We start from the raw sequence: 15,655 nt of genomic DNA on the forward strand, positions 1-15,655 counted from the left end.
GGAACTGGGGTTCAGTGCAGTCAGAATTGGTGTTCAGTGCAGTCAGGAGCTTCGGACTCCCTTCTGCTAGGGAAAGCCTGTGGCAACCTCTGCAGCCTTTGTGCACACTGGCGCGCGTGCCTCCAGAACCCTGCCCGCTGGTGCTCCCCCGGGTCTCCCCCGGGTCTCTGAGTCTTAGATGCCTTTCTCTCTACCTGACAGTCCAGACTCCCCCTGTATGAGCCTGGGTCCACGGGATTTCGCCAGGAACTGGGGTTCAGTGCAGTCAGAACTGGGGTTCAGTGCAGTCGGGGGCTTCCTTCTCCCTTCCACCAGAGAAAGTCAGCCAGGCTCTCAGCCACCCTTCCTCTTTGCACGCACAAAGACCCTTTGCCATACCTCCAATTCTCTGTGAGCTTTTCTCTTTCCTTCTCGTTGTAGAATTTTCACTCAGCCAGCTTTCCTGTGGTTCTGGATGATGTCCGTTTTGTCTTTTAGTTGTAGTTTTGAAATTGTTGTGCAAGGCAGCAGTTTAGGTGCTTACCTATGCCGCCATCTTGGTTTTTTAGCTTGGGGTTTCTTTTAGTTGGGAAAAATAACATGTTTTTGTGTTTATGAAAATGAGCTGATTTGAAAGGCAAAACTGTGACTGCAGGAGAGAGCAATGGGAATGGTGGACCTTGTCACTGAGTATGTGCCAGAGGAGGAAGCCGAGTGCCGGTGATGGCTCAGGCTTTGCTAGCCACAGAGACAGCCCATCCACAGGACGGGGAAGGTACCAAGTGTGGGCACAGGTGCAGTTAGGTAGGCACTGGGATGGGGTGGTGAACGTTTTCTTCCAACTGCTTTAATGATCTCAGCAAAGCCAAGAGGGAAACAGTGCTGAAGGTTTGAGGAGTGAGGAGAACATCCTATCTAATAAAGAGGGAATACGCTAATTGACTGCCACACCCTCAAAGATGGCAGAGCCCACAGCCACAAGATGGCGGCACCCAGTCCCCTCAGCCCCACTGGGGCTGCAGGCAAGCTGCACAGCCGGGCCTGCCCCCAGGCAGGTCCGGCCACTCCACGCCTGCCTCTGGAGTCCCCCAGTCCCCTCAGCCCCCCAGCCACCCAGGGCCGGCCGGAGGTTCAGGCAAGCCTCGGATGGTGGCTGCCCAGCCACCCAGGGCTGCCTAAGGCTCAGGTAACCAGGGCCAGCCAAGGCTTGTGCTGCTGGCAGTGGCAGCAGCAAGAGGTGTGATGCAGGCGTTGCCTTTCCCTGATTGCCAGATCGCCTCCTACCCCTGAGGGCTCCCGGACTGTGAAAGGGGGCAGGCCTGGCTGAGGGACCCCCCTCCAGTGCATGAATTTTCATGTACCGGGCCTCTAGTATAAAATAACCCAGGAGGGAGCATAAGAAAGACTGAATTAGGAAAGCACAGCACTATTGCAGACAGCACGAGAGACAGCATGAAGATCCGTAGACCCAAATTTCACATGAGACCAGCGAGCATGATTGCATGCTTTCCCAGCTGTATTGATGCAGACACAGAGTAGGTGCAGAACTGGAGGTAACTAGGGTTGTGATTTATCCAAGCAGGGTCTATGTGAGACGTGAGAAGGAGTCAATAGAGCTGAGAGAGTATGCAAAGCAGAGACTCTACTGGTGGACATGGGATTAAGTCAGGTAGGGAGAAAACACAGGACGTAAGTGTAAGGATCAGGAATAGCGCCGCAGTCATAGGATCAGTGGGTGGAAGATCCCAGTAGAGTCAAGAATAGTAAAGATGGAATAGGAGATGGCAGCCAGAGAGGAATGCAGAATTTGAGATATGACAGGGCTGCAGCTATTGGTAATGGCAAGATCAAGGGTGTGGCCTGGAGTGACTGGCTGTGTGGTGTGCCAGTCACTATGGAAGCCCAAAGTGTATGTTCTGTCATCAAGAGGAGGCCTCATATGGCATCTAGCAACTGAGCTATTTGTCGTAGGTGCTCTGTTTTATATCTGCCTCGGGTGTACTTGTGGAAAAAAACAAAACCTTGAGTCCTAGCTGGTTTGGCTCAGTGGATAGAACATCGGCCTGCCGACTAAAGGGTCCTGGGTCTGATTCCAGTCAAGGGCACATGCCCGGGTTGAGGGCTCAATCCCCAGTAAGGGGCATGCAGGAGGCAGTTGATCAATGAGTCTCTCTCATCATTGATGTTTCTCTCTCTCTCTCCCTCTCCCTTCTTCTCTGAAATCAATAAAAAACAAAATACAAACCAAAAACAAGTAAAAAGAACCACACATACAAAACCTTGAGTGGTTCATGTTTCCATATTACACACTAAAATAACACATACCAGTGTTTTTTAAATAGAAGAGGTATTTCATTCTTCCCAAATGTGCAGTCATAAATACTTTGAAATACAGCCCTATTAAATTTACAATACGAACATGTATTTATTATTCTTGGCAGATAAGAATTAGTGTTAAGGTTGTATTACATAAACATTGCATTCACTTTCTTGTTTTTATGATACACAAAATTGAATCACTTATTCACCAGGACTTTTCCCCTATAAAACTACTCACAAAGTAACTAGCACAGGGAGTTGAATAATAAATCAAACACCATATAAAGTCAAGGCTTCTCTATACACCCAGATCAACAGTCTGAGCTTTGTCATGTTACAGGAGACAGAAAGTTCTTCAGACGAGAACTTCTACTGAAAACCAGCAGCTGAGTGTGAAACTGTTATAAGGGCACAATGATCCTGATGACTAACTCATAGCAGCACCATGTAGGTCATAAGTGGGAGACATCCGTATATATAGCTTCATGAAAATTTTTTTCCAATATGTGCTTATCCATTGCCTACAATATCTTGCTGGGACAACTAAACTGGAATTAATTTCCTGAAACTCAACAAAGCATTTTTAAAATATATATATTTTATTGATTTCAGAATAGAAGGGCAAGGGAGAGGGAGAGAGAGATAGAAACATCAGTGATGAGAGAGAATCATTGATTGGCTGCCTCCTGCATGCCCCACATCGGAGATTGAGTCTGCAACCTGGGCATGTGCCCTAACCAGGAATTGAACTGTGACCTCCTGGTTGAGAGGTTAATGCTCAACCACTGAGGCACACCAGACAGGCTTGACATAGCATTTGTATCAGCAATAACCAAAGGGTGCTGGGGATTTATTGTTTTCACCAGTGAGGTCAGGCAGTGTTCACAGTGCGACAGCAGGGATTTCTTTCTTTTTTTAAAAAATATATTTTATTGATCTTTTACAGAGAGGAAGGGAGTGGGATAGATAGTTAGAAATATCGATGAGAGAGAAACATCAATCAGCTGCCTCCTGCACACCCCCCACTGGGGATGTGCCTGCAACCAAGGTACATGCCCTTGACTGGAATCAAACCTGGGACCCTTCAGTCCGCAGGCCATCGCTCAATCCACTGAGCCAAACCGGTTAGGGCAGCAGGGATTTCTTGATGTCCTCTGCAAAGACAAGACCCAGTGTGAAGCGGATCTGAGGCTTGGGACCCCCAGATGCCTCCTCCCTTCACACTATTCTAAATGCCAGATGCAGGTGCACAGAGGCCACTCTGAAAAGGAAGAGAAATCAAAATAGCCTGTGACTTTCATTATTTGTGAAGAGTCACAATAATATGTTTTGCTTTATCTTAGAGGAAATTTTATGAGTCAATCTGTTGATGAATTTATTTCTTCTGAAGGAATCAGTGGGAGAGAAATGTTAATTTATTTGAAAAAACAGACAGTATCACAAACAAGCAGGGATGGCCGTATCTGTCACATCTATGACCTGGTTATTCTGACTCCCTTGAAAAATGCCCCTCCTGCCAACAAAGAAGGATTTTCTCTTACTCTGCTGGTTGTTGTTAGTGGGAGAAAGGGGTGGGTAATTTGTTTCATGTAGATTATGCTTAATAAACTCAAACTTAGCATTTAGTAAGCATTTCCAAATTCTCCTCTTTGCTCATTCACCCCTGCCTATCAGGGCCTTCTGATGGAATTTGATTCACTCTTCTGCTTTAATCAACCACAAAAGGAGCAGGAATATGGCACAGCAATTTTCTTATCTCTAAAATGGCAAAGAAAGCAGTGTCAAATGAGGACTACATGAACTGCCAGATGTAACATACATAGAACGTTGCCTAGCACATCATAGGCACTCTGAGTGTTAGCTCATATGGCCAAATATATTCCAGACACCAAGTCATTTCTCTCAGCTTCTCTGTGTTTTTCCCATCCTTATTAATTATCTATTTCTGAAAGGAAAATCATCTCAAGATTTAGAGGCCCAGATCAATAAACATTTGTGATGTCAGAGTTTCTGTGGGTTAGGAATATAGGCCTGCCAATAAATCATGTGAGTGATCTAGGAAGCTAGGTCGTTCTACTTCCAAGATCACTCCCATGATCATTGGCAGCCCTCAGCTCCTCTCCACATGGGCCTCTCAGCAGGCTTGCCTCACAACTTGGCATTGGCTTCCCTCAGGATGAGCAATCCAAGAGAAAGAGACGGAGAGAGAGAGAGAAGAACCACACACACACACATACACACACACACATCAAAATAGCAAGTCTTTTTAAACCTAATCCTGGAAGTAATATCCCATTGCTTCTGCCATAAACTATTCATTACAATCAAGTCACTCAATCTAGCCCATTTTAGGGTAAGGGATTACACAAAGGCAGGGGTCAAGGGGGAAGGCCTACCATACCAACAACTGTGAATTGCTTTAGAGAATGTCCCTAACTTATTTTGCCTATACATATTTATAGAAAGGATATTATTTTCAACAATGAGAACTAATATCTAACATCTACCCTCTTAATATACAGACATTAGTTTTGCCAATAGAAATCCATATTTAATATCTAATATGCTAATTCGAGAGGCCTGACTGATGGAGGAGACAGACTAGCAGAGAGCCTGGCCTTCCTGGACAGTGCTAGATGACGATTCTGTAACACATGCTGAAGAGCAGGTCCCCTTAAACGAATGCCATGGATGTAGTATTCTGCCAACTACACTGAAATTTTTTAAATTATCATCATACCTAATAATAGACCAACATGTAAATTGACCGTACCTCCACCACGCCCACAGCCAATCAGAGTGAGTATGCAAATTAACCCAACAAAGATGGAGGTTAATTTGCATATGTAGGTGCTCAGCAGCCTGGGTCCTGGGAACTTTCTCAGCACCCAGGTCACTCCGAGGTAGGCCCCCCGTGGGTCCTGAGCAACCTGGGAAGGACCTGAGCCAGGGGGCTCCTGGGCAGGGGTGGAGCCGGGCGATTGGAGGGAGCTGGGGGTCCCCTGCCCAGGCCCCAAGCCCCTACCAGAGGCTTGGGGCCTGGGCAGGGGCGGAGCCGAGTGATCAGGAGATGGGAAGGAGCTGGGGGGGCTCCTGCCCAGGCCTGGAGGCTTTAGGCCTTGGCAAGGGTGGAGCCAGAGATCGGAGGCAATCAGTGTGAACTACAGAGGAAATACCTTTTCTGACCACTCATTGGCTAAGCTCCCTGTTTGCCACTGGTAATATTCTTAGTAACTTGGGTATAAGAATCCAAAAAGGTGTTCTAGGGTTTTTCCACCACACTCCTGGAGAAAAAAAGGAAGGTCTGCTGCTGGAGGGCTAAGAAATATCATATCCTACCCTAGCCAGTTTGGCTCAGTGGATAATGCCTAGGCTTGCCGACCGCAGGGTCCGGTTCAATTCTGATCAAGGGCATATACCTAGGTTGCAGGCTCCTCACTGGCTGGGGCCCAGGTCAGGGCTCATGCAGGAGGCAACCAATCAAAGTGTTCCTCTCACTTTGATGTTTCTCTCTGTCTTTCCCTTTCTCTTCCACATTCTCTAAAAATCAATCGAAACATATCCTCAGGTGAGGATGAAAAAAAAATAAAGAAAGGAATGTCATATCCTATGAAAGACACATCTTGAAAATGCCTAAAGAAAGTTGTCATTTTTTCATGGTGAAGGGACTGGAGTCTGTGTTGATGAAAACACCTTGGTGGCTGCGGTGACTGGCAGTGGCTGCAGCAACGGGGTGATGGGGCTAGTGATTTCCCCTGATCAGCCCGGTCGCCTCAGTAGGACATCCCCTGAGGGCTCCCAGTATGTGAGGGGGGGCAGGCTAGGCTGAGGGACCCCCCCCCCACCCAGTGCACAAATTTCATGCAGCGGGCCCCTAGTAGACTTTTATAACACCTTCCCCTAAGGTTTTCTGTAAGTTCTACCAAATTCCTACATCTATGAAAACCTCTTATTAAAAAAGAAGGCTACAAATAAAAGCATAAACAAATAAGGAAATAATAAAATGATAGAAAACTCATATTTTTCTAGCTTACATGAGTCTCAAAATGGGAAGTCCAGACAAGTAGAATGTCTGTGTTGAATCCAAAGCTGAGGAAATATTCTTGGACTTAATAAACTCTTTATAGTTCAAAAAGCTGTGGTGGTATTTCTGCTTCACAGAGTTTAGAGGAGTTGATCTTCCATCCACTCTCAAATACAACTGAAAAAAAGGGGGACATCCAAAACTGATAAAGCATAAATAGTATAGAATGGATAAAATGAAGGTTTCAAATAATAAAAGCAAATTTTATATATATATTATATATACTAGAAGCCCAGTGCACAAATTCATGCATGGGTAGGGTCCCTCGGCCTGGCTGGTGATTGAGGCCTATGGGGGGGGGGGGGCGGCTGGCCAGGGGGAGGGACCGTGGAGGTTGGCCAGCCGGCCCCCATCAGAGCCTATGGAGGAGGTGGCTGGCAGGGGGAAGGGGCCATGAGAAGTTGTCTGTGGGAGCACACTGACCACCAGGGGTTAGCTCCTGCATTGAGCGTCTGCACCCTGGTGGTCAGTGTGCATCATAGCGACTGGTCAATCAGTTGTTCTGTTGAAATGGTTGCTTAGGCTTTTATATATATACTAGAGGCCCGGTGCACGAAATTCGTGCATGGGGGAGGGGGTGTCCCTCAGCCCAGCCTGCACCCTCTCCAATCTGGGACATCCCTCTCACGATCCAGGACTGCTGGCTCCCAACTGCTCGCCTGCCTGCCTTCCAGATTGCCCCTAACTGCTTCTGCCTGCCAGCCTGATCACCCCCTAACCACTCCCCTGACAGCCTGATTGATGCCTAACTGCTCCCCTGCCAACCTGTTTGCCCCTAACTGCCCTCCCCTGCAGGCCTGGTCACCCATAACTGCCCTCCCCTGCAGTCTTGATTGCCCCCAACTGCCCTCCCTTGCAGGCCTGGTCCCTCCCAACTGCCCTCCCCTGCTGGCCATCTTGTGGTGGCCATCTTGTGTCCACATGGGGGCAGGATCTTTGACCACGTAGGGGCAGTCATCTTGTGTGTTGGAGTGATGGTCAATCTGCATATTACTCTTTTATTAGATAGGATATAGATGGTCTCAAATATAGAGAAAAGGAAAAGAGCCAGAAAATATCTAAATTGTTAACAATGAAAGTTCTGAATAGTGAAATTTTGCTTTTCTTCCACTTTCAATATTTTCAAAATAAAGCCATCCTGTAACACATGCTCTGTGTGTGTGTGTGTGTGTGTGTGTGTATTTGTGCACATGCACACTTTAAATATATGAGAGCTTTTCCATAGTGGCCTTTGAATATCCATGGTCAGTTAAAATCCATTTAGAAAGCCAACAAGTTGAAATTCAGCTATCTTTAAATAATCTAAGAGATTAACATTCAAACCTAGAAACTTCCTTCACAGTATTTAAGATACAGCCTGCTTTGTTCCAGAATAAACACTGCAGCAATCTAATCTCTCTCAGAATCCACAGTCCAAGACCCCTAAGAATCTAACTTTTCCAGGTGTGGGATTGGTTTCTAAATCTCCTGGGGATCCATAATGTCTGAAATGTTGCCTATTTTAGAGAGAGAGAGAGAGAAAAAAAATGAAATGTTGCTTATTTTTTAAAAATGTTTCCCCAAGTGGATTTAAATACAATCCCATGTATATGGATCCAGCTTTCTATTTCCTAAACCTGAGGAAATAAGCCAGTCTGAATGCACATCCTAACTGCTATCCATGGACCCACAAAGCTGTGATCACTGAGACCTCCACTGACCAGGCTGTACAGCACCCATTTTCTGGAGCCACACCAGCGGTTTTGTAAGAATTTGAACTTATATAATTATCTATGCTGCCCACCAGTGGCTATTTAAATTAGCCTGGCTGCATGGTTTAGTGGTTGATATTTGACCTATGAACCATGAGGTCACTGTTTTATTCTACATCAGGGCACAAGCCTGGATTGTGGGCTCCATCCCCAGTAGGGGGCGTGCAGGAGGCAGCCCACTGAGGATTCTCTCTCATCATGAATGTTTTTTTTCTCTTCCCTCTCCCTTCCTCTCCGAAATCAATAAAAGTATATTTTAAAACATAAATTTAAGTGAAATAAAATAAAATACTATTCAGTTCCTCAGTCACACTAGCCACATTTCAACTGCTACGTGGGCGCCCGTGGCTGGCGGTGACTGTATTGCTGAAAGAGAAGACTCCCAGGTTGGAAAGCACTCACTTCCGAGGGAAGAACCGAGAACAAGTAAATACCCAAAGCATTGTTGCTCCTGATGCAACTAGACCAAAGCCAAAAGGATGTCCAGCGGCTGCTGTACCCAAAGGCGAAAGGAAGATAACGACGCTGCACCGCACATGCAATGGGACATGGAACGTAGGTAGCATGAACCGAAGTGAACTGGAAATTGTAAAGCCAGGAAGGGGCCCTGTACACGTTGCAGTGCTTGGTGGTCGCGACTACAACGCGCTCTGCTCTGGAAATGGCAAAGTCCCAGCGGTGAGCGGTGGGTGGGCGAGGCTCAGAGCGGGGCCGGGGATCAGGAGTTTCGTGCTGGGAACGAGCTACCCTCAGGGGGCGGTCTGGGGGAAACACACCCTCACCGCTCTTCCTGCTGATGTAATCAGCCCGAGAGCCAGCATCTCTCTGCGAGAGGCCGGACCGCAGTCCCGCCGCCACGTGTAGCAGCCACCACCCCGGCTGCTTCCCCAGACGCTCCGCCGCCCACGACCCAGCAGGCACCGAGGTTGGGACACTTCGGGTTGATGCTCCGCTCAGCTCCAGCCATCCCCACAGCCGCCGGGACAATGAAGGTAACTGCTTATGATTTTGACTCTGTTTTACAGAAAGTGTGTGTATGGATGGAGCCTGCGATTCCTCAAAGACACGGTGGGCAGAAAGGGGACGGACGATGCAGCGCCGTGGTCTGTGTTGAGATATCTTCTTTGTCAATCGCGGCTGGACGGGACCTTGCATGCTTTTCAGACTTCTGTCTGGCCCCGGCTCACAGGATGTGCCTCTTCAGGCGTTTTCACAGCTGCATTTGTGAGCGGAGATAAAAGGCTGCTGGCGGCTCCTTCCCTGCCTGTTACGAAGTTTGCAAAGGAAGAGGAAGCTTTTCTCAATGACTAAGATGCGCGGGAGGTGGGGACTTTGGAGAAGAGGCCTGGGGCTGCCCCTGGCTGTAGACAGGAGTTTTCGGCTGGGGGTACCTAATGAAGGAGGGGTGGACCACTAGGTGACGATGGGGGCTGGGGGACGTAACACCGTCTCATCGCCAGGAAAAGCAGAAGTCTCTTATTTTGTACCTTGTGAAAATTAAAGCTTCTAGGAGTTACAAATCATATAACCGGAGGGCATCTTTAAGAAACGGAGCCCCCTAATAGCTGTCATTCTTATGCTAATCAAGGGTAATTAGCTCCTGGAAACTGAAGAGCAGCTGTGTTGAATCCATTTGCACAGCAACTCAAAGCTGAGGAAATATTCTTGGACTTAATAAACTCTTTACAGTTCAAAAAGCTGTGGTGGCATTTCTGCTTCACAGAGTTTAGAGGAGTTGATCTTCCATCCACTCTTAAATACAACTGAAAAAAAGGGGGGCATCCAAAACTGATAAAGCATAGATAGTACAGAATGGATAAAATGAAGGTTTCAAATAATAAAAGCAAATTTTATATATATTATATATACTAGAAGCCTGGTGCACGAATTCATGCACGGGTAGGGTCCCTCGTCTTCCATCTAACATCTAGGAATAAGAGATTCCTTCATGCAGTCTGAACTTTTAGGAGAAATAAAGCTCAACTGTGCTTAGCCACAATCTCACCTACAAGAAATAAGTAAATGGTGCCCCTTTTTTTTTTTTTTTAAATCAAACAAAAATGCCCACTAAGATTAAGCAGAACTGAATGGAAACACTGTTTTGTTTTAAAAAGAGATCATGCAAATGTGCCACAGTGAAAACATGCAGCAATCCTTTTTTTCTATGGTTAGATATTCTATTTCTGGTTTGCTGATGTCTGTTTAATTGCAGCTGGAAAATACACTTCAATGAGTATAGTGTTAATGAGTAAAAGGGGAAAATTATGAGAATAAACAGCCTTGCTTTTCCAGATTTTCTCTCTCTTACACAGAGTTGTGGTTGATTATGCATTTTTCTAAGTTCATGGGGCCTTTAACATGGGTTCAAAAACCACTGTCTCTTTTACAAGGTAATTTTATATGCAGCAAACTAGAGGATATCTTCAGGTAGTCTCAGTTCTGTTTTCTGAAACATTACTAAGATCTGGAAAGAAAGGATTGTACTCTAGGTGTGATCTAAGGAGTACATGATGTTTCTTTAAGTTTGTTTTTATTATCTCAAAAGCCTTCCTACTTTTACCTAAGTATTGCTATCATCATCACAATTTATTTTCTAAAATATTCTTTATACATGGCACCATGATAAGTTCTGTCCTCTGCAGATTCTCAAGACATGGTCTGGCCTGGGAGTTTATATTTTAATATAGACACACACAGAATGGGTACATATATTGAATAGCATGTGTATAAAAATGATATGTACATACTATGTTTTGCTAGATATTTAAGGTGGAGATTTTAAAGAGACACATACCCTAAAGGGACAGATAAGACAACTCATTGTCTGGGTAAGTGAAGGACAGGGGCAGGACTTGAGGCCTGACTGTGAGAGGGGTTCCCATTCCAGACACAGGCAAGGCTCAGAGATACAGAACTAGTTGAGTTGACCTAAGTAAAGGGCATTGATGGAACATGTGGTGGCGAGAAAAAAGGAAAAGAGGGGGGGGTGGGGGAAAGACAATTTAATTTTGCTAATCTTTCATCTAGTGAGCTTCTGTAATGAATAACTTCATTTGACTTTAGAACTATGGAGAGAAAGGAAGAAGAGTTAAGAAAATTTTCCATTTGTAGGTAAGAATTTCTCTTGCCTGTCAGCTCATGGAAACTGAGAAGGTCTAATTATGTGAAATGGGTTTAAAACGTTAATGAAAGAAAGTTGAAAACAGTCATTTGGTTATTACAGAGGTTTGTGCTCAGAATTGAAACCAAATTATGATTTTATTCAATAGCTGTGTATCTCATCTCAATTGTTTTCATAATTTTAGATCTTTTAAAATATATTTTTATTGATTTCAGAGATGAAGGGAAAGAGAGAGAGAGATAGAAACATCAATAATGACAGAGAACCATTAATTGGTTGCCTCCTACATCCTCCCACCCCACCCCCGGCCCCGCCCCTCCACTGGGAATCGAGCCTGCAACCTGGCATGTGCCCTTGACCGGAATCGGACCTGAGACCCTTTAGTCCGCAGGCCAATGCTCTATCCACTGAGCAAAACCGGCCAGGGCCATAATTTTAGATATTGTCCCTTAGTTCAGGCCCAGACTTTTAGTTCTACAGGGGAAGAAAAATAATTCTACCCCTCTAGGTTCTTGGCTGACATTTCTCTGTTATAAAACACAGATTAACAAGAGAAAAACAACAGAAATTTAATAGCATGTATACCTCCACCATACACGGGTGATACCCAGAAAAACAGAGGGACTCCCTGAAATGGCCCAAGCTACCCCTTTACATCTTCAGCTAAAGAAAAAAAAAAAAACACCAATGTTGGGGGGAAAGTTATGGGATGTTATCAGGGAAAGCACAGTAAACAAGAGTAAGGTTGTTATTCAGATTTAAGTAGGTGCCTTCTCTATTGATAAGAGTTTCTAGAGATTTTGCTGTCTTCCTCTTTCTGGCACAGAGAGGGAGACACCCTTACAAATGGAGATTTCCCTTGTAAGTGTAAGAGAAGGGCAACTTCTGTTTTCAGAGATTCTCCTGCATCTGCAGCCACTCAGACATTGTTTGGCTGGCTTATGCTGCTCCCCTTTAGTTCTTTATTTCTAATATCAAGATATAGGCCAGGGAGGTCTGGGCTTATTAGTAAACTATTTCTGTGTATCAATGAAGGCTTGTTTCTAAACTGTGGACATCCTGAGGGTTTGGATTGGTTATATCTTTTGGGACTTTATGTTGTCTGCTTCTTTGAATGCATCTTATTGGGAGTAGGAAGATGGAAAAGAGAAGAGCTTTCTCTGTTTCTCTTTAGGCTTGGCAACCACCACTCTATGAAAACCCACTGCATGCACAGCCTTACGCTGCCCAAGGGGATTTCGTTACCATATCAGAGTGAGGATCTGGGACTTTTCGCGATAGAAATGATTATCCCAGGCATCCTCTACTTCCTGTGTGATACTATCATTCTTTTTGAGCACAGAAGGAAACTGACTAGTCTGCTCACGTTACAGTTGTAAATGTGAGCAGCCTTTGTGTTGTAACTTTATCCCCTCAACAGCTGCCCCAAAGTGCTAAATATTTGATGTGACTTATGGTAAACATTCCTGCTGATGGGCTTTCCTGAGCCTCTGTAGCCCATCTATAATACTAAAAGTGTAATATGCTAATTAGACCGGATGTCCTTCCGGAGGAAGCTGTTGTGGGCAGCGCCGAGGCAGAGGCAGCCTCCTGGGCGGCAGGGGCCGAGCCCCTTGCAGGAATTTCATGCATCGGGCCTCTGGTTTGATAATAAATGTCAGTGCCCTCAACTAAGGCCTCTAAAGTTGGATTCTATAGAAATCAATGGAGACATAAAGGTGAGGTGCGACTGAAAGTTTTGAAATGTTGCAACATTAAGGACTAGGAATGCTCTGATTCGTAAACATAACTTTGCAAATACGTGCAAACATTTTTATCATAAGCTGTAGTCCAGGGGTCCTCAAACTTTTTAAACAGGGGGCCAGTTCACTGTCCCTCAGACCGTTGGAGGGCTGGATTATAGTTTTAAAAAAAAAACTATGAACAAATTCCTATGCGCACTGCGGGCCCAGGACAAGTCAGCTGCTAAGCAGGACAGGCAGCAGCACCGGCGGGCCGGATAAATGTCCTCGGTGGGCCGCATGTGGCCCGCGGGCCGTAGTTTGAGGACGCCTGCCATTGTAGTCTGTGATTCATAATGTCAATGGTGAATGCAAAGCCAAAGCAGAATTGGTCTTTTCTGGAACACCTGTGCTTCCAATTAGCCCCCTTAAATTCACAAGCTGATAATATTACCTCTAGAAACTGAGTACCTATGCCCTTAAAATAACTTAGGAATTAGATCACCACATTAATACAGGATAGCACATTACATAAACATTTTCCTATTGTCATATAGGCCATGCCTTTTTGTGGGAAAAATTAATTTTGCAAAACATTTTTCTTATGTTCAGTGGTTAATGAGAGAAAGAAAATCTTAAAGAGATTATCATGCTCCAAACATGTAGAAAAAAGTCAAGAGGAAAGGAGAAAAATGTTTAACAAATAGAAGAAATAACACTACAGAAAGCAATCATCCAGAGAAATCATACTAAAAGACACATGCTTCTTTGTGATTGAAAAATTGTGAAACATTTGTAAAATTAGTTAATTCCATTAGTAAGAATATTGTATTTCATCTAAAAAGAACCAACGTATTAGTTCTTTATTTTGATATGTAGATCTAAATATTCGACCAGTTGCATTTACAGTTTATCCCTTAGTTTGAGAAATGTTTTTGACTCTTTTTTTCTTTTTTAAATATAGTTTATTGATTTTTTACAGAGAGGAAGGGAGAGGGATAGAGAGTTAGAAACATCGATGAGAGAGAGACATTGATCAGCTGCCTCCTGCACACCTCCCACTGGGGATTTGCCCACAACCAAGGTACATGCCCTTGACCGGAATCGAACCGGGGACCCTTCAGTCTGCAGGCTGACGCTCTATCCATTGAGCCAAACCGGCCAGGGCCGTTTTTGACTCTTTTGACCGTAGTAGTTGGTTATTTGCCTTAGGAACCCCTAAGAAGCTTAGGGTGTAATTTGAGAGTTCAAATTATGTCTGACTCCTTATAAATCTAGACAGGAGGAGCACCTATTGGGATGTTCTAGGCCAAACATTCCACAGATGTCTCTAACAAAGACAACACAGTTTGGGCCTGAGGCCCAGGGTGGATTTGCACAGGATGGTCACTTAGCATTTGTTAGAATTCCACACCACATTAAAGGGTAGTTTTGCCACATACATTTTATGGTAATTTTTGCCATGTACATTTCACTTCCTTTTTTCAGATTCAGATTCAAAGTTAAATTGTTTTGATTTTGGTACTTACTAAATGTTGGTTCAGGAATCTGGTATCACAATAACTGTTTCTTTGAACATTGAAGACAAAAGGTAGAGTTATAAAGTCTACATGGGCAAGCATAATGCATTACCTGGGGATTCCATGGTTGTCAGTGTTGGTGAATGTTCTGTATGCTTGCAAGGTTAGTAACTCTGGTGTTTATAAGAGAACACATCCAGGCTTGAGGAAAGACTTCTTGGCTTAACTAAGATAATGATGCTTTCTATGTTTAAATTCTATGTAAATTACATAACATTGAATTGTAACCTCAAAACATTTGTATGAGGAAAGCATTGCAGCTATGATTAGCCCCATTTTATGCATGAGGAAAAATGAAAATTAAAAACTTACTAGAATTGCTTAAGATTAAAAATAGCAAAGCATAGTGAGACACTAGAGACTCCTAGTCCAGTCTGCTTTCCACCTCACTAGGGATTCTAGACACTCTTGGATATGACATCACTTTGTAAATCTTATGAAAAGTAGGAAAATCTCCCCAGAAAAATGTACAAACATACATAGGCACAATATTTTATATCTAAATTATGTGTTACTAAAATCAAAACAATGGAATCCATGGAAGACTGTTAGAAAATACTGAAGTGATCTAGTTATTTAGAGCAGCAAAGAGCCATTGTCTCTTGACTATGCGGTCAGCTGAAAATGTAAAAATATAAGCAAGAGATCCACACTGCCCTTTGAATAGTGAAAAGTCCACTCATCTGCCTTTAGTTCAAACAGAAAGGCAACCAACAGTTTTTTGTTGTTGTTGTTTTATCAGCATATGAATTATCACTTTCTTCTTTATGTTTTAACTAGAGGCCCGGTGCATGAAATTCTTGCACTGGGGGGGGGGGGGGGCGGTGTCCCCCTCTCGCAGTCCAGGAGCCATCGGGGGATGTCTGACTGCTAGCAGCTGGACATCCTTAGCGCTGCTGCGGAGGCGGAGAGGCTCCCACCATCACCACTGCGTTCACCAGCCGTGAGCCCGGGTTCTGGCTGAGCAGCCCTCCGCCCCTGGGAGCGCACTGACCATCAAGGGGCAGCTCTTGCATTGAGCGTCTGCCCCCTAGTGGTCAGTGTGCATCATAGCGACCGGTCATTCCACCGTTCAGTCAATTTGCATATTAGCCTTTTAT

The 15,655-nt window shown here is 44.6% G+C and overlaps 1 protein-coding gene across 1 annotated transcript in view; it reads left to right on the plus strand.

The window, feature by feature from the left end:
- The first annotated feature begins 8,878 nt into the window (after window positions 1-8,878).
- The window catches only part of BCAT1 (branched chain amino acid transaminase 1), a 97,288-nt gene continuing 90,511 nt past the window's right edge, over window positions 8,879-15,655 (plus strand). The window contains exon 1 of the mRNA XM_080662070.1: window positions 8,879-9,125. Coding sequence (XP_080518196.1) covers window positions 9,078-9,125 — 48 coding nt within the window. The 5' untranslated portion in view covers window positions 8,879-9,077. The remainder of the gene's footprint in view (window positions 9,126-15,655) is intronic.

The sequence above is a fragment of the Plecotus auritus genome (genome assembly GCF_963455305.1).
Source record: "Plecotus auritus genome assembly, chromosome: 3".
Taxonomy (NCBI): domain Eukaryota; kingdom Metazoa; phylum Chordata; class Mammalia; order Chiroptera; family Vespertilionidae; genus Plecotus; species Plecotus auritus.